At 63.1% G+C, this 23,425-nt stretch overlaps 2 protein-coding genes and 1 long non-coding RNA gene across 4 annotated transcripts in view; 2 read left to right on the top strand and 1 right to left on the bottom strand.

Moving 5' to 3' along the window:
• SMARCC1 (SWI/SNF related BAF chromatin remodeling complex subunit C1) overlaps positions 1–6,425 on the top strand; it is a 65,756-nt gene extending 59,331 nt beyond the window's left edge. Inside the window, exons 27-28 of the mRNA XM_077790035.2 lie at positions 2,363–2,527; positions 4,770–6,425. Of these exons, the coding sequence (XP_077646161.2) occupies positions 2,363–2,527; positions 4,770–4,852 (248 nt within the window). The 3' untranslated portion in view covers positions 4,853–6,425. The remainder of the gene's footprint in view (positions 1–2,362; positions 2,528–4,769) is intronic.
• A 5,058-nt stretch (positions 6,426–11,483) lies between these two features.
• CSPG5 (chondroitin sulfate proteoglycan 5) lies at positions 11,484–18,530 on the top strand. 2 transcript variants are annotated; one of them, XM_077790047.2, is made up of 5 exons: positions 11,484–11,656; positions 13,048–14,233; positions 15,383–15,571; positions 16,436–16,508; positions 17,180–17,898. In XM_077790047.2, the coding sequence occupies exons 1-5, from the start codon at positions 11,593–11,595 to the stop codon at positions 17,234–17,236; spliced, it is 1,569 nt and encodes a 522-aa protein (XP_077646173.2). In that variant the 5' UTR covers positions 11,484–11,592; the 3' UTR covers positions 17,237–17,898. The 2 variants fall into 2 exon arrangements, with proteins under 2 accessions (XP_077646173.2, XP_077646172.2); XM_077790046.2 differs by lacking the exon at positions 17,180–17,898 and adding an exon at positions 18,236–18,530 and having other exon boundaries at positions 11,488–11,656.
• Positions 18,531–18,715: 185 nt separating this feature from the next.
• Positions 18,716–22,985, bottom strand: LOC116183187 (uncharacterized). Its single transcript, XR_004147726.3, has 2 exons — positions 22,290–22,985; positions 18,716–19,393 (listed from the first exon to the last, which is right to left on the bottom strand). It is a non-coding gene; the product is annotated as an uncharacterized LOC116183187 (long non-coding RNA).
• Positions 22,986–23,425: the final 440 nt, after the last annotated feature.

The raw sequence follows: 23,425 nt of genomic DNA, 5'->3' as shown, positions 1-23,425 counted from the left end.
AGTGCTGATTTAATAGAGGGAGAGGCTTTTTAATGGAGATAAATACCTTGGAGAGCCTCTGAAGGCAGTTCCTCCCCGTTTCCCTGGGATGTGGAGCTGCACTGGCAGCAGGGGAAGGTGAACCTGCCCAGCCCCTCCGTGTGAGGGGTTTGCAGTCAGTTAAATCTCATTGTGTTCAACCTCTGGGCTGGATCTCCTGCTGCAGCTGCTGTTCCTAAGCTCTCCCCCCTATGTAGGTCACACTTCCACATTTTCTGCTTGAGCCGCTGTCTTGGAGCGCTTTCTCTTGGAAAAAAAAAAAAAGAAAACCATCTCTGTAGAAGCAGGGCTCTGGTTCTGCTGTGGTGGCAGCAGTGATTTCCCCTTGGTTAATCCCACTCAGGATGGGGTCAGTGCTTGGGTACTCTCAGCTCGGGTGTTTTGGAGCTGGGATGGGATGGCCTTGTTCCTCTGCCAGCTCCCTAGGCTAATTTTGAGATAAAAATGTTGCAGCCCATGTCAGGAAGGGAAAAATGTAAACCTCCTAGGTTTAACAGGGAAAAAAGCTGGGGACACTCCACAGCCCAGGGAGGAGGGAGCTTCCCAGTGAACATTGCTGGGAGATTTGGAGTTGATTTGGGTTGGAAGAGACCTTAAGGATCATCCAGTGCCATCCCTGCCACGGCAAGGACATTTCCCATGTCCCAGGCTGCTCCAAGTCCTGTCCAGCCTGGCCTTGGGCACTGCCAGGGATGGGGCACACTTTGCATTTATGAAGAAAAGACATTTTATAAAGTAGATGTAGTTTCTGTTCAGTGGTGGGTTTAGCTCAACTGGGGTTGATTTGCATATAAAACATCCTTGAATCTTCACATCCCTGTGGGTTTGGCAGCCTTTCCCTGAAGGAATCCTTGCCCAGTGCTGGAATTTCACGTGAAGCCACTCAGGGTGTAGTAAAGTCTGATTCAGCTGCAGGTGTTTCAGAGGAGGGATTTTAATATTAATCACTTTGTTAGTGAGAGAGAATCTCGTAGGCCCTTGGTGTTCAGGGATGAATGGGAATTTCTCAGTTCCCACCTTTCCTGGGCCTCTCAAACACAGCTGTATTGTTCCAGTTGTTATATTTTTATTCCCTGATCAACCTTAATTTTGGCAGCGAATGACGTGCCTTGTAGCTGTGAACATCTTCTCCTTCTGCTACAAAGCCTCTGAGTCTTTGGGAAGTTGGAACTGGATGATTTTCCTAATATCCCATTCCTCTGGCAGTGGGAAACCATTCCCTGGGTCCTGTCCCAAGTCCTTCTCCAGCTCTCCTGGAGCCCCTTTGGCCCTTAGGTCCTTCCTGGGGTTTGGGAAAGGAGCCACTTCCATCCCTGTCTCATTAAAATTCTGTCCCTCCATGGAAGTGTGTTGAAGGAAATGGAATTGGATTGTGCCAAAGCATCCCTGAGATGAGGTCTGAAAGCATCGACCCCTCGCTGGAGGTGCCCAAGGCCGGGTGTTGTAGCTGGAACAGGGAGGTTTCCCACAGAGCTGCTTTGTGAGGAAGAGCCTTGGAATCCTCCCTCACAGCAAGAAATCACAGTAGGAATCCCTGTGCAGCCCAGTTTTAACTGTACAATCTCAGTTCTCCCACTGAATTTATCCATGAGGCTTCATGGCAGCTCTTCCTCTGATCCTCGTTGCTCCATTTGCTTCCCAGCACTTGGATTCCGTGGATGCCCTTTCTGCTGGCAGTGCCAGCGCTGGCTTTGGCTGTGCTTTCTCCCTCGTGAAGGGCTTCCAGGTGCCCCCTGGCCCTTGCTGGAGCTGTGCTGGGGGGTGGGAAGGGGCACGCCTGGCACCACCTCTGCCAGGGGGCTGCGGCAGGGCCGGGAGCCCAGCCCCACCGGCTGTGCCTCCTGGCAGTGCCAGGGCTCACAGCCATGTCCCACACTGCCTGTGCCTCCCAGCAGTGCCAGGGCTCACGGCCGTGTCTCTTCCTGGCAGTGCCAGGGCTCACAGCCATGTCCCACACTGCCTGTGCCTCCCAGCAGTGCCAGGGCTCATGGCTGTGTCTATCCCTGCTCTGCCTGTGCCCCATGGCAGTGCCAGGGCTCACGGCCGTGTCTCTTCCTGGCAGTGCCAGGGCTCATGGCCATGTCCTGCTCTGCCTGTGCCTCCTGGCAGTGCCAGGGCTCACAGCCATGTCCCACACTGCCTGTGCCTCCTGGCAGTGCCAGGGCTCACGGCCACATCTCTCCCCTCTGCCTGTGCCTCCTGGCAGTGCCAGGGCTCATGGCTGTGTCTCTTCCTGGCAGTGCCAGGGCTCACAGCCATGTCCCACACTGCCTGTGCCTCCTGGCAGTGCCAGGGCTCACGGCCGTGTCTCTCCCCTCTGCAGGTCAGCTGCCAGGGCCTGGCTCCATGCTGCCAGGCCAGCCCATGCCAGGCCGGATGATGTCTGCCAGCATCCACGGCGGAGGTGGCGCCGCCCCGGCCGGGCTGGCGCCCATGGCCGGGAGCCTGCTGGGGCCACGCGTGCCACTGGCGGCTCCCAACGGGATGTGTAAGTGCCCCCAGCCCTGCCCAGCCCAGCCCTGCCCTGCCCATCCCTGCTCTGCCCATCCCAGCCCTGCCCATCCCTGCCCTGCCCTGCCCAGCCCTGCCCATCCCTGCCCTGCCCTTCCCTGCCCTGCCCTTCCCTGCCCTGCCCATCCCTGCCCTGCCCTTCCCTGCCCTGCCCATCCCTGCCCTGCCCATCCCTGCCCTGCCCATCCCTGCCCTGCCCATCCCATCCCTGCCCTGCCCTTCCCTGCCCATCCCTGCCCATCCCTGCCCTGCCCATCCCTGCCCTGCCCAGCCCTGCCCATCCCATCCCTGCCCATCCCTGCCCATCCCATCCCTGCCCATCCCATCCCTGCCCATCCCATCCCTGCCCTGCCCATCCCATCCCTGCCCATCCCTGCCCATCCCATCCCTGCCCATCCCATCCCTGCCCATCCCATCCCTGCCCTGCCCATCCCATCCCTGCCCATCCCTGCCCATCCCATCCCTGCCCATCCCATCCCTGCCCATCCCATCCCTGCCCTGCCCATCCCAGCCCATCCCTGCCCATCCCATCCCTGCCCTGCCCATCCCTGCCCAGCCCCTCCCAGCCCTGCTTCCCAGGCCAACAGCAGCATCCCTGCACGCTGCCAGCCCCAGGGCAGTGCCAGGGATGTGCTGCAACCTGTAAGTGCTCCTCAGCCCTCGGGGTATCCCTGCACATTCCATCGTCCTTTATTTTATTTATAGCATCCCTTCTTTTATTTATAGCGATGCACAGGCTTGGTGGTGAGGATCAAAAGCTTCTGACTTTAGTGGAGGGTCAGGAATTAACTATAATTTCTAAATAGTGGAGGTCAGAGCAGGATCCATTCCATAATTCCATACTGAAAACTTGGCACCCTGGAATTGGAGCGAGGAAGTGCTGATTAGGAAAAAGGAGAAGATAAACCACGTAAAGAACATTCCCAGTATAAAATCTGTACCTCTCTAAATGAAGTTAATTCATGGCAGCCAAAAAAGCAGCTGGATCAGGAGCCGTGGTGTGGGAGTTGCTTGAATGAGTGTGAGAGTGTGGCCAAGCCCAGAAGACAGGCTGGCACAGGGAGGAATGACTGGGGAATTCTCCATCAGGAATTCCTCAATCAATTTGCCATTATTAATTGCAGCCTGGCCCAGCTGCTGCTCAGGAACCCTCACCCCCAAAACGCTCGGTGTGGCTCTCACTGGACGAGCAGGAATTGTCATCACTTGTAGGACCTCTCCCAAAAAATAATTGGGAGAAGCCCTTTAGGTTTTGGCTCCAGCAGCAGGAGCTGCTGCGAGCTGTGACTCACGGGCGTTCCCAGCCCCAGCGGGAGAACTCCGCCTGTGCTATTTCTGTTTGGGCACTGCTCCCGTTCCTCTGCTCCCCAGCTTTACTTACTTGTCCAGCCTTTTCCACTGGGGATGTCTTGTGTCAGGTTGTATTCCTGTTTGCTCTCTTCCCTTCTCTTAACTTCTCCTTTTTGTCCTCCCCTGCTAAACAAGTCAGTCGTGTTCCATTAGCATCTCCTCTCTGGGCACGAGGCTGGCTCTTTGTATCCCTCCTTTATTCCCTCCTGCTCGCTGCGTCTGTGCATTCCTCTGCTTTAACCTACATCCATCCTTCAGAGGGAGGAGCAGCCCGTGTTTGTATCAAACCTATTGTTCCATCTTTTTAAACGGAAAAGAGCTGTAATTTGGGCTCGAGCACAGAGCTGGGAGGTGAGAGGTGCCAATTCCAGCTCTGGAAGTTGCTTGGCATGGATTTGCCAGCTGCTGAGCTGCATCCCCAGCACCTAGCCCATAAAAATACAGGAATTGTTTCCTCTTTCACCTGGAAAGGGTGCTGGGTGGTGGAAGATCAAACTAAAGGTGCAGCAGAGCTTCAGGAGCCACCATGGTGCCATTCCTGGGTCTGGAATTCCCCTGGGACAGACTGTCCCATGGTCTGGAGACATGCGGGCGTTGTGTCCCTTCTCTGTGTCCTGTCCCCCTCATCCCTCCCTGTCCCCCCAGTCCCTCCCTGTCCCCCCTGTCCCCCCAGTCCCTCCCTGTCCCCCTCATCCCTCTCTGTCCCCCTCATCCCTCCCTGTCCCCCCTGTCCCCCCAGTCCCTCCCTGTCCCACTGTCCCCCCAGTCTCTCCCTGTCCCCCCAGTCCCACTCTGTCCCCCTCATCCCTCCCTGTCCCCCCTGTCCCCCCCTGTCCCCCGTCCCTCACTGTCCCGTTGTGTCCCCGCAGATCCCGGCCCGGCTGCACCACCACCCGCCGAAGGAGTGACCCCACCCCCGGCCGGAGCCCCGCCGGCCTCGGCCGCTCCCTAGGCAGCCAAGGAAGGAGGAAGGAGCTTCCACAGCAGCGTAGTGGTGACCAAAAGAGAATTCCTCAGTTCCCTCCTGTCCCCCGGGGAGGTGTCCCCTCGCCTCCGGCCGCGGCTGCGTGCTTGGCACGCGTTGGCGCTCCCCGTCCCCTTGGCACAGCCGCCTTGGGGGTGCCAGGAGTGCCCCCATCTTGCTGCTGGGAAGTCCTTGAAGTCCTTTACCCCTTGGCCTGCTTGCCCTGCGGAGCTCCACGCTGGTTTCCTCCCTCTTGGTGCTTTGAGCTTGGGCTTCTCCCGGAGGGTGAAAGAAGCCGGGTGTCAGGGCAGAGCTGAGCTTTAGGACGTGCCCTCTCCGGGGTGTTTGGGGACTCTGGGCACAGCAAAGCACCCAGAGGAGAGGCCAAACCAGAGCTGGAGCAGAGCAGGAGAAGCAGAGCGTGCTGCAGCACGGGCGGGCCGGCAGCCGTGCCCGCAGGGTTCCTGGTGGCTGCGGCCAGAGCTGCCTCTAACTTATTACAGGAAATATTGATCCATGGGAATGAAACCAGGAGCCAATCAATCGGAATAAAACCACTCAATGGTAGGAGTTTGCTCGCTCCAGGTTTTACCTTTCCTTTGCCTTTGGAGGTGGTAGTTGGACCTTCCCTGAGTAGTTTGGTGCAGTAGCCAACTGAGGAATAACCCCCCCGTTTTTAGTCCCTTTTTTTGGAGCATATACTTTGTACTTTTTAAAATGAAGAAAACAAGCAAAACAAACAAAAAAAAAAAAAGTAGGTAGCGAAGAAGTGCTAGAATTTGGGATTGGGTTGGGATGGCTGGGATGGGAATGCCAGAACTACCTCTGGACGGCCGGGGCGGCAGCGAACGCGGCTGGGACAGCCCCTGTCACCCTGGAGGGGTGGGGAGGGGACCAGCTGCAGCAGGCAGATCTGGGAGCACTCCAGAGCTGCTGCTGCACACCTCCAGGCTGCCAAACCTTGGGCAAAAGTCCTGCAAAAAGTCCTTTTCTGCCCGTGCTTCGGGGTCTCTGCCCTCGTCCTGGCCCAGGAGCGTTCAGGGTTTCCCTGCCGAGGGGGCGGACGCTGCTCCTTGATTTCAGGGGTGGCTTTTGGCCAGCTGGGAGTTGAGGTTGGGCTGGAGAGAGGCTCTCAAAAACTCTGAAACCTCCAGAACCGCTTCCACCGTTTAAAAATTAAGGATTTGCCAGGTCTTCCAGCAGGACTCCACGGTGCCGCGCAGAGAGCGGCCGGGGCCTTCCCATTCCCCTTCCCAAGGCTTCCTTCCCCTGCAGGGTCTTTGGGGTGAGCATGGGATTTCTGGTGCAGCCCTTAGTCCAGTTTAGAGTAACCTCAGGTTGTTTTTAGCGTGAGCAATTCCCAGGATCCAGGTGGAGACTATTTTTTACTGTCCTAGTGCTGGTCCTGCCGAGGACCTGGATCCTGGACTCTGTTTTGTTTCTGTATAAAAAATCCATGTGCCCACTTTTTCACCTGATCTCTGTATAGGGCCGGTTTGATTCCTGCAGCAGCCACCCAATTTTGTGAAATAAAAGCAAAAAAAAGCGGTTTTTGTACAAAGCCTGTGGAGTTTGTGAAGTCTCCTTTGCCTTTGTGTGCGGGAAGAGCTGGGAATCGTCTCTGTGATCCGGGGCTGTTTTGGGGCTGAATGTGAACTCCAGAGGAGCAAAAACAGCACCTGAGCTTGGGGGAGGCACAGAAGCCACAGGGGAAGCACAAACCCTTCCCACAGTGGGGGTGTGCTGGGGGGACAGGTCCTGTCAGGGGCTCAGGGCTCAGGGGTGGCTGCAGCAGGGCACAGCTGCAGTCTCATGTTGGAATTTGAGGTATTGATGATTCTGAGATTGTAGAAAGGCTCTGGTTTTTAGCCCTGATGTTAAAGCAGAAGCCAGAATTGGTCTGTGCTGGTTTCCAGGTTGTTTATTCTGTTTATCTCTCACATGTTCTGCTGCCCTGCCCAGCTCTGTCCTGCAGGGCAGCGTGTGGGGCTCTGCCCTCAGTGGGATGTTACAAACATTAAATACCAGAAACTCCCTGGGTTGGATTTACAAGAACGTGCCAATATCTGTCACCTACGTTGGACAGTGTGTCCCCAGCCCGAACCAACAGAAAAATGCCAACACCACAGTGAGACATGGAGGGCATGAAGAAGGAGAAAAAGGACAAGGCACACCCAATTTCCTCCATCTTGTCCCCTTTGGACCCCTCATCTAGAATCCTAAATTTGACTTTTGCACCCGTGCCACACTTAATTATTACTGATATCAAACCCTCAGAGCTGGTAATTCATCCTGTAAGATTGAAAACTCTTCCATGGACAGAGATCACAGCCAGTGTCTCTGGGGCTCTGTCCAGGGGGGTTCCTGGACTCCCACAGCCAGAGGGAAGCTCTGGATTCCCACATTCTCACAGCATCCCTGCTGTTGGGGGCCTGCTGCCCGCTTGGATCACCTGGAGGGCAGCTCTGACGTGCCAGGGTGGGCTGGGGGAGGCTTTGTCCCTCTGCTCTCCCACCCAGCTGCTGTGCCAGGTTCCCTCCTGCTGCCTGTCCCGCTCTCCCCTCCGATCCTGCCAGGCTCCACAGGCTGCCAGCAGGGTTTGTGGTGTTCCTTGAGCTGAAACCAGAATCCAGGCTGGATTTTATTCCAGCCATTCCTGCCGCCTCTGCCTCAGGAGTGGCACCTCTTCCTGGGCATCCTGTAATGCCCACAGTCCTTAATTCCCTAGGAAGGAAAAGCCCAGGGGTAGAGCTGTGTCCCTGGGTTCAGGACGTGCCACGAAAGCCACAATCCCAACTGGGAATTCCTCCTTGGATGGGCTGGATCTCCTGCTGAACATCCTCTATGGGCTCCGTGGAGCTGCAGGACGGGAAGAAAAGGGAAGGAGCTCTTGGATCTTTGCATTCCAGCAAGGCTTGTCCCAGCACTGGTCATTTCTCCTCGTCCTGAGGATCATTTTCCGGAGGGATCCGCAGGAAGTGGTAAATTATAAATGCCAGGTTTGGAAGTTTTCATTTTACAGACTTTGAATCTTTGTGGTCGCAGCAGCTGCCGAGGCTGGGCCGGGCAGAGCTGGAGGGAGGGAGAGAAGAGTGGCTGGGTTTGGGGATCCCAGTTTTGGGAATGCTGGTGGGTGAAGGAGTGGCCAGAGACCCCCCCTGTGCCAGAGCTGCTCCAGGGCTGGGAGAGCTGGGAATGTTCCCCTGGAGAGGAGAAGCTCCAGGCAGAGCTCAGAGACCCTGGCAGGGCCTGGAGGGGCTCCAGGAGAGCTGGAGAGGGACTGGGGACAAGGATGGAGGGACAGGACACAGGGAATGGCTCCCAGTGCCAGAGGGCAGGGATGGGTGGGATATTGGGAATTGGGAACTCCTGGCTGGGATGGAATTCCCAGAGCAGCTGGGGCTGCCCCTGGATTATCCCTGGCAGTGCCCAGGGCCAGGCTGGGCAGGGCTGGGAGCGCCCTGGGGCAGTGGGAGGTGTCCCTGCCATGGCAGGGTGGCACTGGGTGGGATTTGGGGTCCCTCCAAACCATCTGGAGTGTTGGGATCCCCACAGCCGGGCTGGGCATGGGGTGGGGCCGGGGCTGGGAGTGGGATCAGGGATGAATTTTGGGCTGTTCTCTTTCCTGTGTGGTGCAGCAGCTGGAAGGGGGGTTAGGACAGGGCTCCGAGGTGCTCCAAAAGCACTCGGGATCATTTCAATCCGAGATGTCCTTGGGACAAAGGGAATTCATTCCTGCTCAGGGTGAGCTCAGAATTCCCTGTCCCTGCTGCCTGGGAGGGGTTTGCATCTTCATCCCAGGAATGGATCCTGCTGGAGAAGGGAGATCCGGGGATGTTCCTCAGCACTGCTGGAGCTGGCACAGCCTTTGCCCATCCCAAAACCTCCGTGTCCTGCCCCTGATGCCAACTCAGATACCAACCCCACCCCGGCTGCCTGAAAAGCTGCATTTTTGGCCTTTTCTGGCTGATTTCAGGCCCAAAATGCACCTTGGGGCTCAGGGAGAGTTTGAGGTGTCTGAGTGTGCACTGTCCCCTCACTCTGCTTCGTCCAAGGGCCGTGCCAGGTCCCTGCCAGGGCTGTGCCAAGGATGTGCCAAAGGCCATGCCAGGTCCATCCCTGGGGTGCACAGCTCCATCAAGGGGTGCAGGGCTCCATCCTGGGGTGCAGGGCTCCATCCCTGGGGTGCAGGACTCCATCCTGGGGTGCAGAGCTCCATCCCTGGGGTGCAGGACTCCATCCTGGGGTGCACAGCTCCATCCTGGGGTGCAGGGCTCCATCCCTGGGGTGCAGGGCTCCATCCTGGGGTGCACAGCTCCATCCTGGGGTGCAGGGCTCCAGGATATCAGCCTGGCCTGTCCCAAGGGCTGGTGAGAACTCTGGCCATGGACATGTCCAAGATGGGACCCTGGGTGGCTCCAGGCCTGAACAGGGGTCCCAGGGGTCTCTGCCAGTCCCACCGACTTCCCACCGCCAGGAGTTCCTGTGGGTGCTGGAAGCTTCCAGGGGCTGCTGCCCTGCTCAGCCTCCATCCCAGCACCGTCCCCATTCCCAGATCCCATTCCCAGATCCATCCCCTCCATCCCAGCACCGTCCCCATTCCCAGATCCCATTCCCAGATCCCATCCCCTCCATCCCAGCACTGTCCCCATTCCCAGATCCCATTCCCAGATCCCATCCCCTCCATCCCAGCACCGTCCCCATTCCCAGATCCCATTCCCAGATCCCACTCCCTCCATCCCAGCACCGTCCCCATTCCCAGATCCCATTCCCAGATCCCACTCCCTCCATCCCAGCACTTTCCCCATTCCTGGATCCCACCCTCCTTCCCTCAGCCTCTTGCTGCCAGGCTGGGACCCCCCAAACCCCTGGGACCCCCAAACCCCTGGGACCCCCAACCCCGGCATCCTGCATCGGTCTGGGTGGGGTGGGGGGTAAGGGATTTCTGATGAGAGACAGAGCTGGGATGTGAGATTTGGGATATGGGATGTGAGATCTGGGATACGGGATGTGAGATTTGGGATATGGGATGTGAGATTTGGGATGTGGGATGTGAGATCTGGGATACAGGATGGGAGATCTGGGATACAGGATGTGGGATTTGGGACATGGGCTGCCCCGTGCGGAATTTGGGGTACAGGATGTGAGATTTGGGACATGGGCTGCCCCGTGCGGAATTTGGGGTACAGGATGTGAGATTTGGGACATGGGCTGCCCCGTGCGGAATTTGGGGTACAGGATGTGAGATTTGGGATGTGGGATGTGTGATCTGGGATACAGGATGTGAGATTTGGGATACGGGATGTGAGATTTGGGGTACAGGATGTGAGATTTGGGATATGGGATGTGAGATTTGGGATATGGGATGTGAGATTTGGGATACGGGATGTGAGATTTGGGACATGGGCTGCCCTGTGCAGGATTTGTGATACAGGATGTGGGATTTGGGACATGGGCTGTCCCGTGCGGGATTTGGGGTGCCCGGTGCAGGACCCCGATGCAGGGTGGGCCGTGCCCGCCGCGGGACACGGGCTGTGGAGCAGCCAGGGCGGGCACACTCCTGCGGGTGGAGGTGCCAAGGACACGCGGTGACCTTGCAGGGATCCACGGAGCCCGCGGGGCAGGGACAGCCGAGGAGGAGCCCCGATGGGCCCGGAGCAGCCCGGGGTGTCCCCGGGAGCTGCCCTGGCACCGCCACCCCTGCCCTGCGGCGCCGGGGTCTGCCCGGGGTGCCCGGGGGTGGCCGGGGTGCCCGGGGTGCCCGGGGGTGCCCAGGGCCGTGGCCACTCATGTCCGCGCCCTTCTCCTCTCCCGGCTCTTCCCCGGCTCCATCCGGGCGCAGCCCCCTGCCCGTGGGAGGGTGCCCACCGTGCCCACGGTGCCCACGGTGCCCGCGGGACGGGCCACGCGTGACAGAGGCCGTGGCGGCAGCTGGTGGCTACTGGGCCGGTCTGGCAATGCCAGGGGCGCGGGGGGGACAGGGAGGGTCCAGCCCGACCCGGGGGGCTCTGCCGGGGGGCACAGCCCCGCCCGGGCCGGTGCGGGAGCGGGGGTGGGCGCGGGGCGGGACCCCCGCACCAGCTGGGGACGGGGAGGGGGTCCCCGCCCCATGCAGGAGCAGTTTGGGGGGTCAGGCAGGGGTGCCGGCGCTGGGGGATTGCGGGATGGGATCCCCCACTGCTGGGGGGTGCCGGGACGGGTCCCCGGTGTCCCCCCAGGGGCAGCGGTGCCAGGGGGTGCCCTCTGTGCCCTCTGTGCCCTCTGTGCCCCGGGACGCTGGTGCCGGGATGCGTCCCCCGCTGTCCCTCCCCGAGGATGGCTGGGGGCTTCCGGGGGGTGTCCCCCCCGATGCTGGGAGTGCCCAAATGTGCCCCGGTGCCCTCCGAGGATGCCCGGGCTGGGGTTGCCAGGATGTGCGTCCCTCGGTGTTGGGGGCTGCCGGGACGCGTCCCCGGTGTGCCCCTGCGGGGATGCCGGTGCTGGGGTACCGGGCTGCGCGTTCCCCGGTGCTGGGGTCCCCGCTGCGCCCCCCGGCGCTGCCCGCGGGGTGCCGTGCCCGTGCCCGTGCCCGGAGCCGCCGCCGCGCCCGCGGTCCCGCCCCCGCCGCCCGGCCCGGCCCCCCGGCTCGGCGCGGCTCCGCTCGGCTCGGCGCGGCTCGCTCGGAGCGGGGCGGGCGGAGCCGCTGCCGGTGCCGGCCCCTGGCGGAGCCGGGGTCCCTCCATGCCGCCATGGCCCCCCGCGCCCCCCGCGCCCCCCGCGCCCTGGCCCTGCTGCTGGCGATCGGCGCCCTCGGTGCGTACCGGGACCGGGACCGGGGGCGCGGCGCGGGGGGGCGGATCCCGGCGCGGGGGGATCCCCGGTGGGGGCTGCGGGGCTGGGGGGATCCCCGGCCGGGGCCGGATCCCGCTGCGGGGGCTGCAGCCCCGGGGAAGGTGGATCCCCCCGGCCGGGGCTGGATCCCACTGCGGGGGGGGCGATGCTGTGGATCCTGTTGCCGGGGCTGGATCCTCTTTTTGGGGGGGGGGCGTCTGCAGGAGCCGGGGAAGGGCGGGATCCCCTTGCCGGGGGCCGGATCCCCTTGGAGGAAGGGCGGGATCCCCTCGCCGGGGCCGGGTCCCTGCAGGGCGGCCGGGATCCCCTCGCCGGGGCCGGTCCCTTGCGGCAGCGGCTGATCCCCGCGTGTGCAGGGGGAGCATCCGCAGGAGCCGGGGAAGGGCTGGAGCCCCTTGCAAGGGGCTGGATTCCATTGCAGGGGGAGTTGGATACCCTTGGAAAGGGGCTGGATACCCTTGCCGGGAGCTGGATCCCCTTGCAGGGGCGGGATCTGGCTCCGTGTATGGGGTGCACTGGCAGGAACCGGAGGAGGGCTGGATCGGCTCGCAGGGGGCTGGATCCCGGTGCGGGGAGGGCTGGATCCCGGTGTGCGCCTGGATGGACGTGCGGGAGGCAGAGAGGGCTGAGCCCCTCGGAAGGGGCCGGATTCCATTGCGGAGGGGCTGATCCCGCCGCAGGGGCCGAGCCCGTTGTGTGTAGCGGCCGCATCCGCAGCAGCCGGAGGGGCCGGATCCCCCCGCACGGCCGGATCCCCCCGCACGGCCGGATCCCCCCGCACGGCCGGATCGCCCCGCACGGCCGGATCGCCCCGCACGGCCGGATCCCCCCGCACGGCCGGATCCCCCCGCACGGCCGGATCCGCGGGGCGGGGAGCGGGGCCGGATCCCATTGCGGGGAGCCGGAGCCCGGGGCGTGTACGGAGTGCACTTACCAGAACCACAGGAGGGCTGCATCTACCTGGGGAGGGGCTGGATCCCCTTAAGGGGGGCTGATTTATTTTGGGGAGGGCTGGCTCCCCTCGCAGGGGGGGCTGGATCCCTTTGCAGGGGGATGGAGCCCCCTGAAGGGCAGCTGAAGGGGCAGGGCCGGGGAAGACTTGGGTTGGGGGGGCTGTGCCTCTGTGAGGGCACCCACAGAGCTGGGGGCTTCTGTGGGGTTCACCCCATCAGACCCCGGGAGAGGCTCAAGGATTCGGGGCGCAGCCCCCCCCACCCCCAGGTCCTTCGTGCATCCAGGTGGGTGCAGGGCGGAGCAGGTGGGGACCTGTTGGACCCCCCCAGGCTGCCACGTCCTCGCAGGGGTGCGGGGGCACCTCTGACACCTCTTTCTCTCCTTGCCCCCCCCATCAGCATCCGCGTGGCCCCCCCAAAACTCCAGCGTTGGCGAGGGGAGAGCCTGGGAGGGCTCGTTGGAGAGCAGCCCCCCGAAATGGGACCTGGCGAGTGGAGACGCCCCGGGGGGACCCAGCAACAGCACGAGCGGCGGCGGGGCCGCGGCAGGACCCCAGCTAGAGCCCCCCGGGGGGGACACGGCCACCACGGAGCCGTCGGAGGGCGAGGCCAGCGCCGTGCCCCCCCGAGCCGTCACCTGGCCCGGGGCCGGGGGCACGGTGCCGGTGGCCCTCGGCAGCCCCGAGGAGCCGGGCAGCGGTGATCGGCCCACGCCGGCCGCCCCGCCCGGCCCGGGGGGCTCCGGGGGGCTCCCGGCCGCGCTGCCGAGCCCGCCCGGGCCCCGGCTCGCCACCGGCTCCGCCGACCCCGAGCCGCTGCCGGCGGCCGGGGGCTCGGCCGCGCCGCGCAGCCCCGAGCCCGGCCCCGTGGCCGCCGCCGGGGGGGACTCGGGGGGTCCCCCGGAGCTCCGGGCCGCCGCCTCCAGCCCGGCCCCGGCGCAGGGCGCCCGCGGCTGGACCGACCTGACGTGGCTGCGGGAGCCCGGCACCGCCGCCACCGGCCCGCCCGAGGCGCCGGCCGAGCGGACGGGCTCCGACATCATCGACGTCGACTACTACGAGCTGTTCGAGGGCGGCGAGGGACCGGGGCGCTTCCCCGGGGGCGGCCGGGGCGCGGCGGGCCCGGCGCGGCGGCGGGAGCCCGAGGGGGCGGCCACGCCCTGGGCTCTCCACGAGCTCTACGACGACTTCACGCCCTTCGACGACGCGGATTTCTACCCCACCACCTCCTTCTACGCCGACGGGGACGACGAGGACGAGCTGGAGGACGACGAGGAGGACGACGAGGAGGAAGCCGGGGGCCTGGAGGACGAGAACGGCTACCGGCCGCCCGCCTCGGCCGCGCCCGGCCCGCGGGACCCCCGGCCCACCGGGCACCGCGCCGCGGCCCCGCCGCCGCCGGCCGGGGGCGGCCCCACGGGCTGGCCGCGGCCCGGGGAGCGGGGCCCGCCCGACAACGGCTCCGAGTGCCGGAGCGGCTACGTGCGGCACAACAGCTCCTGCCGCTCCCTCTGCGACCTCGTCCCCAGCTACTGCCACAACGGCGGCCAGTGCTACCTGGTGGAGAGCCACGGGGCCTTCTGCCGGTAAGGGACGGGGCCCGGCGGGCTGGGGCTGTGCGGGCTCGCCATCCCTGACTCACCATCCCCTGCACCCACCCTGGGGGTCTCCATCCCCTGCACTCCATCCCGGGGTTTTCCATCCCCTGCACTCATCCCGGGGCTCTCCATCCCCTGCACCCACCCCGGGATTCTCCATCCCCTGCACTCCATCTCCAAGCTCTTCATCCCCTGCACCCCTTGCCCAGGCTCTCCATTCCCATCTATCCCATTCCCAGTCCTCCCAGCCCTTGTACACCCTCACTCTCAGTCTCTCCATCCTCCATGCATCCCATCCCTGGGCTCTTCATCCCCCTGTACCCATCCCTGGGATCTCCACCACCCATGCACGCTATTCCCAGTGCTTCCATCTCCCTGCAACCCATTCCTGGCGTCTCCATCCCTTTCACCCCGTTCCTAGTCTGTCCCACCCCAAGTACCTCATTCCTGGGCTCTCCATTCCCTCTCCCATCCCTGGGCTCTCCATCCTCCCGGCCCGGCATTCTCAGGGTTTCCATCCACTGTGTACCCCACTCCCCATCCTCCAAACACCCCGTCCTTGGAGCCTCCCTCTCCACGCACTCCATTCCCAGGCTCTCCATCCTCCCTGAGCTCTCCATTCTCTGTGCTCCATCCCTGGGCTCTCCATCCCCCCAACACCCCATTCCCACTCTTTCCAACTCCTTTTCCATTCCATTCCGAGCCTTCCCGCCCCCTTGGCCCCCCGTTCCCGGGCTCTCCATCCCGTCCCGCCGGCTGCGGGGGGCTTTCCCTGCCCCGCGGGCGGCGGCTGGGCAGGAATTAGGTCAGGGCCATGCAGCCGGGGCTGCGGGGCGGTCGCGCTAATCGGCCCCGGCAGATTGCGCCGGGAGGCGACGCCGGCCGTGCCGCCCGCACCGGTGCCCTGCGGCTGGCACCGGGCCCGCCCGCTCGGGGGGACGCGGGGACCCTCCCGGTGTCCCCATCTCACTCGGGGTCACCCCCCTCGGGACCCGCTCATCATCCCCTCTGACACCCGTAACCCCCCAGGAGCGAACACCGCATCCCCCGAGGATGCTCTGCGGGACGGGGGCACGTTTTGGGGCGGGGGGACGCGTTTTGGGGCGGGGGGACGCCTCTGACCGCGCCCCCCGGCAGGTGCAACACGCAGGACTACACGTGGCACAAGGGCACACGCTGCGAGTCCATCGTCACCGACTTCCAGGTGATGTGCGTGGCCGTGGGCTCGGCCGCGCTCGTGGTGCTGCTGCTCTTCATGCTCACCGTGTTCTTCGCCAAGAAGCTCTACCTGCTCAAGACGGAGAACAGCAAACTGCGCAAGACCAAGTGAGTGCCGGGCCGGGCCCGAGCGGCCCTGCCCCGCTGCTGCCAGCCCGGGAGCCCCGGGGCCGCGGCTGGGGAAGCTGCCGGAGGCGGCAGACCGCTCCGCGCTAATCCCTTAAAGCTGCTCCTGACTGGCACCGGTTAATCTGCTGAGCTGGGAGCTGCGACACCGGCTGGGCGGCCATCGGGGACGGCCCGGCTTGGGGACAGGGCTGGGGGGCGACAGGGAGGGTTTGGGGTCACCCCCCAGCCCCAGCCGCTGCTGCCCAGCTCCCGCAGCAGGGAGGAGGGAGCCTTCCCAGCCCGGTCCCTAATGAGCTGTTAATTAGTGTTTGGAAATGCCAAGTGTAATTAGCAGGGAAGCTCGGTGCCAGCTCCCGGGTCTCCCTCTCCAGCCCTGCCCCGGGCTGCCCTTCCCGCTCTCCTGCCCAGCCCAGCTATCCCCAAAACCCCAGAGCTGGGGGCACCGAGCCCCCCAAAATGTCACACTGGGCTCCTTTAGCCCCAGCTCAATCCCTGGGGACATTTAGTCCCCAAACCTCCAGAGTTCAGGACATTTAAGCCCGTAGACCTCCATCTCTGGGTATATTAAGTCCTCAAAGCCCCCAGACTTGGAGGCATTTAGCTCCCCAGATCCTCAGAGCTGGGGGTATAAAACCCTAAACCTCCAGAGTAGGGAAGATGGATCCCTCCAGAGCCCTTAGATCTGGGGCTATTTAATCCAGACTTCCATCTCTGGGGACATCTACCTCTCCAGACCTCCAGCACTGGGAACAATTACCCACCCCCCAAAACCAGGGTCACCCCAAAACGTGGGTGGGGCTGTGGGGGGGTCCTGCTCTCACCGCTGCTCTCCTGACCCCGCAGATACCGCACCCCGTCCGAGCTGCACAACGACAACTTCTCCCTGTCCACCATCGCCGAGGGCTCCCACCCCAACGTAAGGAGCCGCGTGGCACCGTCCCCCCGTCCCTCTTCCTGTCCCGTCCTTGTCCCTCTGTCTGGTACCCTCTGAACCCCCCATGATGCCAGGGCTGCCCTGCTGTCCCACCCTGCCGTGGTCACAGCTCTGTCCCATCCTGCCGTGGTCACAGCTCTGTCCCACCCTGCCGTGGTCACAGCTCTGTCCCACCCTGCTGTGGTCACAGCTCTGTCCCATCCTGCCGTGGTCACAGCTCTGTCCCACCTTGCCGTGGTCACAGCTCTGTCCCACCCTGCCGTGGTCACAGCTCTGTCCCGTCCTGCCGTGGTCACGGCTCTGTCCCATCCTGCCGTGGCCACAGCTCTGTCCCATCTTGTCATGGTCACGGCTCTGTCCCCTCGCCGATGGGTCCCCGGTGACCTAAACTGGGCCTAGGCCAGGCAGGGGGGTGGTGTCACCCCCTGTCCCTTCCCCGTCCCCTGTGTGGCTCCTCAGGAGCCACATCCCGAGCTCCCGATGGCTCTGGCTCCGTGTGAGGGTGGCAGGGGTGGCCGTGCCAGCTCAGGGAGGGGACAGCGGGGCGGGCGAGGCTCCGTGGCTGTGGCACGGCTGGGCAGGAGCAGCGGTGACCCTGGAGGATGGCACGCTCGGGGTGCCCTGCCAACCTGCTGTCTTTCGGCTCGGAACAGAGAGAAGCGAAGGGCTCGGCGGAGCGCGGGCCGGAGGAGGAGCGTAGGTCCCTTTAGCCTTCTTCCCCTGCCCGTGGCCGTGCTCCCCGCTTCCCCAGCGCCTTTAGCAGCCCTGGCAGGAGGCTCCGGGGCCGGCTCCCTCCCCGCTGCCGAGAGGATGAAGCCCGGGATGAGCTCGGTGCCGCTCCCCGGCGGCTCTGCCGCATCCCTCGGCCCCTCCGGAGTCGGAGGGTTTGGCACACGGTGCCTGGGACGCAGCACTCCGAGGATGAGGAGGGGTCAGCGGGGTCAGCACCCCCGGAAAGGGGTTTTTGGGGATCCTGCAGCCCGTGGCACCAGCTCCGGACCGGCCGGACGGCACTGCCCGGGAGATGAGGATCCTGCCCCGGTGTGACGCCGGCCCTCGGTGTCCCCGTCCGGCTGCCGCTCTCGGCGTGGCACCGGGAGCACCGTAACCACCACGGCCAGGGCTCCTCCTGCCCTGCCGTGCCCTGCCCGCCCCGTGGGACCGTGTGGGCACGGCCGGAGCCCGGCGCCGGTGCCCGCGGGGCCGCTGCTCCCGTGGGTGCGGGACGGACGCGGGCGCAGCCCGGCCCTGGCACGGAGGATGCTCCAGCGGGGACGTCGGGAAGAGGCGAGCCCGGCTTTGCCAGCGGCGCGGGGCACGGGCTGTACGCTGAGGAACCGCAATAAAGCCAACCCCTCTGGGCTCCTGCCAAGCGCCCGGGAGTGCCTGACTGTGGCGGGGACGAGGAGACGCGCCGGGCCGGGAGGAGGAACCGGGCGGGGTGGCCGGGGCGATGTGCCCGAGGCTGGCACGGGCTCCTGGGCTGGCACAGCTCCTGGGCGCTTCGGGAGCCGCAGCACCCCGGGGTGGGGAGGCTGTGCTGGGTCACCGCGGGGGCGTCGGGCGCTGTCCCCGCGCCGCCAGCACCGGGAGGGGACATTTGTCATTTGTCCCGTCCAGCGGCTCTGCACGGGGTCAGGGGGACACGGGAACATCCCCTGGGTCTCGCCCCCAATCCCGGCCCTGCCTGACGCCCCTCTCTCCCGCAGGACGATCCCAGCGCTCCCCACAAGCTGCAGGACTCGCTGAAGTCCTGCCTGAAGGACGAGGAGCCGTTCAACATCCACAACTCGACGTCGCCCAAGCACGAGGGCGGCAAAGGGGAGCAGGACGCGGGGGAGCCCAACTGCCTCCAGAACAACCTGACGTGAGCGGCGGGGCCGGGCCGGCGGGGCCGGAGCCGGGCGCCCCCGGCCGCAGCTCTCCCCCGGCCCGCCTCCCTTCCCGCTCCGTGGCATGCTTTGGTGTGGTTTGTACCGAGGAAAACAAAAGTTCCAGTCATAATTCGGCCGTGTCGTGGTGGGGGTGTTTGGTTCGTGCTCCGTGTTTCTCGCTTGGGTTCGTTCCGCGCTGTGATTTCTAAACCTTTGCCGTCCCGCAACTGACTTTTTTTGTACTTTCGCCCCACTTTTTTTGAAATACAGGTAAAAACAACAAAAAAGGAGAGGGAAAAAAAAAAAAAAGTAAGATCTTGAAATAAATAAACCTTTTTTTTTTTTTTAAAGTTAAGCCTCTTGCCGGTGCCAGCAGTCTCCCAGCATGGACATCCATGTCTCCTGACAGAGGTTCAGACCCTGCTTCCACAGGGTCCCATCTGAGCGTCACCCGGGGGTGGTGGGTGCCTGGTCCCCTCCTTGTCACCCTCTCCAGGCACCTTCCTGCCTCTGCCAGGCCAGGAGCGCAGCACATCCTGGCCCTGGGCACGCCTGGGAACAGCTGGGACACCTCAGGACGTCTGGTGGAGGTGCCTGGGCTGCACCAGGGTTTGCTCCAGCCCTGTCCCCATAAGGTCACCCCAAACAACGTGGCTGCACTCGGTGTGACAGCTCCCAGCCGCTCCTGCTCCAACAGGCTCCTTCAGTGCAGCTGCCCAGGGTGTCGGTGGGATTTGGGGTGAAACACCCCGGGGTTATCAGCCCCCAGTTTCCATCTGGGTGGAGAAGAACCAGCGCCACTGTCCCAGAGGCTCTGGCAAGGCCAGGCCGGCCCTGTTGCCATCCCTGGGATCGGGCACGGTGCAGGGATCTCTCCCCAGGGACCCCCGGCACGCCCAGCACCCTCCCCTCCGGCCGCGGCTCCGTCGTGCTTCCAGCAGGAACGGGATTCTTCTGGAGAGGGATTCACACACGTGCCAGCGCTGCGGGCCCCTGGGAGAGAGGACACGGAGCCATCGATCCCTGCACGGGGATCAATGATCCACTCACACATCGATACATGCACCGGGATCAATGATCCACACACACATTGATACATGCAAAGGGGATCAGTGATCCACACACACATTGATACATGCACCGGGATCAATGATCCACTCACACATTGATACATGCACCGGGATCAATGATCCACTCACACATGGATACATGCACTGGGATCAATGATCCACACACACATTGATACATGCACCGGGATCAATGATCCACTCACACATCGATACATGCACCGGGATCAATGATCCACTCACACATGGATACATGCACTGGGATCAATGATCCACACACACATTGATACATGCACAGGGATCAATGATCCAGACACACATTGATACATGCAAAGGGGATCAATGATCCACACACACATTGATACATGCACTGGGATCAATGATCCACTCACACATTGATACATGCACCGGGATCAATGATCCACACACACATCGATACATGCACTGGGATCAATGATCCACTCACACATTGATACATGCACTGGGATCAATGATCCACTCACACATTGATACATGCACTGGGATCAATGATCCATACACACATCGATCCCCACTTGGAGATCAATGATCCACACACACATTAATCTCCATACCAGGACCAATGATCCACACACACATTGATACATGCACTGGGGATCAATGATCCACTCACACATCGATACATGCAAAGGGGATCAATGATCCACACACACATTGATACATGCACCAGGATCAATGATCCACACACACATTGATCCCCACTTGGAGATCAATGATCCACACACACATTAATCTCCATACCAGGACCAATGATCCACTCACACATTGATACATGCACCGGGATCAATGATCCACACACACATTGATACATGCACCGGGATCAATGATCCACTCACACATTGATACATGCACCGGGATCAATGATCCACACACACATTAATCTCCATACCGGGATCGATGATCCACACACACATCGATCCCCCCACCGGGATCAATGATCCGCACACACATTGATCCCCACTTGGAGATCAATGATCCACACACACATTAATCTCCATACCAGGATTGATGATCCACACACACATCGATCCTGCACCGGGATCAATGATCCGCACACACATTAATCTCCATACCGGGATCGATGATCCACACACACATTGATCCCCATTTAGGGATCAATGATCCACTCACACTTCGATCCCCTCACCGGGGATGCCGCCGGCGCTCTCCGGGCCGGGGGGAGCCAGAGCCGCAGCTCCGTGCGGACCGGGTGTTCCCGGTGACATTCCACGCGGACCGGGTGTTCCCGGTGACATTCCGCGTGGACCGGGTGTTCCCGGTGACATTCCACCCGGACCGGGTGTTCCCGGTGACATTCCACCCAGACCGGGTGTTCCCGGTGACATTCCGCGTGGACCGGGTGTTCCCGGTGACATTCCACCCGGACCGGGTGTTCCCGGTGACATTCCACCCGGGAGCCGCTGAAATTCATTCTCGGGGGATTAAGAACCTGGTGGGATCCCGGCGGGCGCGGCCAGGGCTCACCGCTGTGGAATCCTCAGGATCTTCCCCCGGCCGCAGCATCCACCCCGGCGGGGCTGGGTCTGTGCCACCCCTCCAGCACGGAGCTCAGGACAGGTAAAGCCACGGGGAAAGCGCTGGGGACGTGGCCAGGGCAAGAAAAGGGTGGCACGGAGGGAGAGGGGCGTGCTGGTGGGATGCCGAGCAAACCCCCAGCCAGGTGGGATGCCCTGGCACGGGCAGAGGCTGGCAGCAGCTTCCCGAGGGATGGGAGGGAGGGAAGGGGAGCTGGGGTGGGGCGAGCATCGCTGTGACCAGAGAGGGTCTGTGCTCGTGTGCGAGGAGGAGAACCGGCTGTGTGAGGACAGGGGTGTGTGCCAGAGGGCACCGGGGATCCCAGAGTGATGCCCTGCTGAGGGTGGGGTGGGGTGGGGGACGGAAGGGGCACTGCGGGGTGGGGAAGGCCACCCCTCATCTCCAGCTGCCCGTGGAGGATCAGCAAGGTGGGATGCAGGCAGACACGGGGTGGGGTGGGGCAGGCAAGGAGCGAGTCCAGCCAGGGCTGGAAACCGCCTGCTCCTCGCGGGGATCCTCCCTGACGGTGTCCGTGGGTCTGTCCAGCCACACTCTGCCTGGGGACACTGGCCATGGTGGCACCGAGGGTCACTGTGCAGGTGAGGCTGGCACAGCACACCGTGCACAGTGTCACCACGGAGCTGAGGGTGACACAGCCCACCCACCGTGGCTGCTGTCACTGTGCAGGTGACACTGGCACAGCACATCGTGCACAGTGCCACCTCGGAGCTGAGGGAGACATGGCACAGACCCTCAAGCCTGGCACAGCCCCTCCACCCTGGACCTCCACACAGAGTTGCCCACCTTGGAGCAGTGCCCACATTCCCTCGCCACCCGTTTTTGTCCCTTCCCAGGAGCCCAGCGTGGCCGGGTGGGCACTGGTGGCACAGTCCCCTCTGCAAAGCCAGGCAGTGGCTCTCAGCTCCCTGCCTCGGAGCCGTGAGGGATGACCCACCGAGGAGTCCAACCCCACCGAGGAGCCCCACCGAGGAGTCCCACCCCACCGAGGAGCCCCACCCCACCGAGGAGCCCCACGGAGGAGTCCCACCCCACCGAGGTGCCCTGGGCTCAGGAGCCATCCGCAGCTGCAGCCGCTCTGCCCATGGGCTGTAGGGATTTCCTGGGATTGGGGATTCCAGCGGGTTAAGGATGCTCCTGCTCCTGCCCAGGCTGGGGTTTGTGCCCTGTCCCCCTGCTCTGAGCCCATCTCTCCCCAGGGCTGTTCCGCTCCCTCGGACCCTGCTCACCTTCCCGGGGCGCTCCGGTGTCCCGGGGGCCCAGCAGCCTCCGTCCTGCTGCTCCGGCCGGCCGTGAGCCCGGGCTGCCCGGCTCTGGCTCCGTGTCCCCCGCCGTGCCTCCGTTTGCCGGGGCCACCGGCCCAGCCCAGCCCGCGGGGTCTCATCATCCCCTCTGCCTTCCCAGAGGAGGAGGAGCGAGGTTTGGGGGGATGGATGGGGTTTGGGGAGATGAACGGGGTTTGGAGGGATGGACGGGGTTTGGAGGGATGGACAGATGGACGGGGTTTGGAGGGATGGGGTTTGGGGGGATGGCTGGGGTCTGGGGGGATGGATGGAGTTTGGAGGGATGGACAAATGGACAGGGTTTGGAGGGATGGACTAAAGGGATGGACGGGGTTTGGAGGGATGGACAGATGGCCGAGGTTTGGAGGGGTGGATTTTGGAGGGATGGCCGGGGTTTGGAGGGATGGGTTTTGGAGGGGTGGATTTTGGAGGGATGGCCGGGGTTTGGAGGGATGGGTTTTGGAGGGGTGGATTTTGGAGGGATGGCCGGGGTTATCCGAGGGCTCCCATCAGTGCCCGCTTGGACACGGGCGAGGAGCGGGCACGGATTTCACGGCCTTGTGGAGGAATTTGCCTCCCAGCAAGCAAGGCAACACAGGGGCTTTGATCACAGACCTCAGCGCTGCGATGCAGAGAGGCCTGAGCTATTAAATTTCAATGCTTGGCTGCTTGGCTGGAGGGAGATGGGCCCATTGTGGGCAGCGGGGCTGGCATGGGCAGCGGGGCTGGCATGGGCAGCGGGGCTGGCATGGGCAGCGGGGCTGGACTCCTCTCTCTGCCATCCTCTTTTCTCTCGCAGACACACAACAGGGCCAGAGCCACGACCCCGGGACAAGGAGCCTTTCTTCCCTTGACAGGCTCCGGCTGCTGCAGCAAAATCTCTGGAGTGGGGATCCATGGGGTGAGTCCTGATCCACCAAAGGAGGCCCAGCTCACCACCCCAGGTCCTGATCCACCAAAGGAGACCCAGCTCACCACCCAGGGTCCTGATCCACCAAAGGAGACCCAGCTCACCACCCAGGGTCCTGATCCACCAAACGAGGTCCAGTTCACCACCCCAGGTCCTGATCCACCAAAGGAGA

Source organism: Lonchura striata, chromosome 2 (assembly GCF_050655825.1).
Source record: "Lonchura striata isolate lonStrDom1 chromosome 2, ASM5065582v1, whole genome shotgun sequence".
Lineage (NCBI taxonomy): Eukaryota > Metazoa > Chordata > Aves > Passeriformes > Estrildidae > Lonchura > Lonchura striata.
Note: the sequence above shows the minus strand (reverse complement) of the source record. Positions and strands in the feature narration are given on the sequence as shown.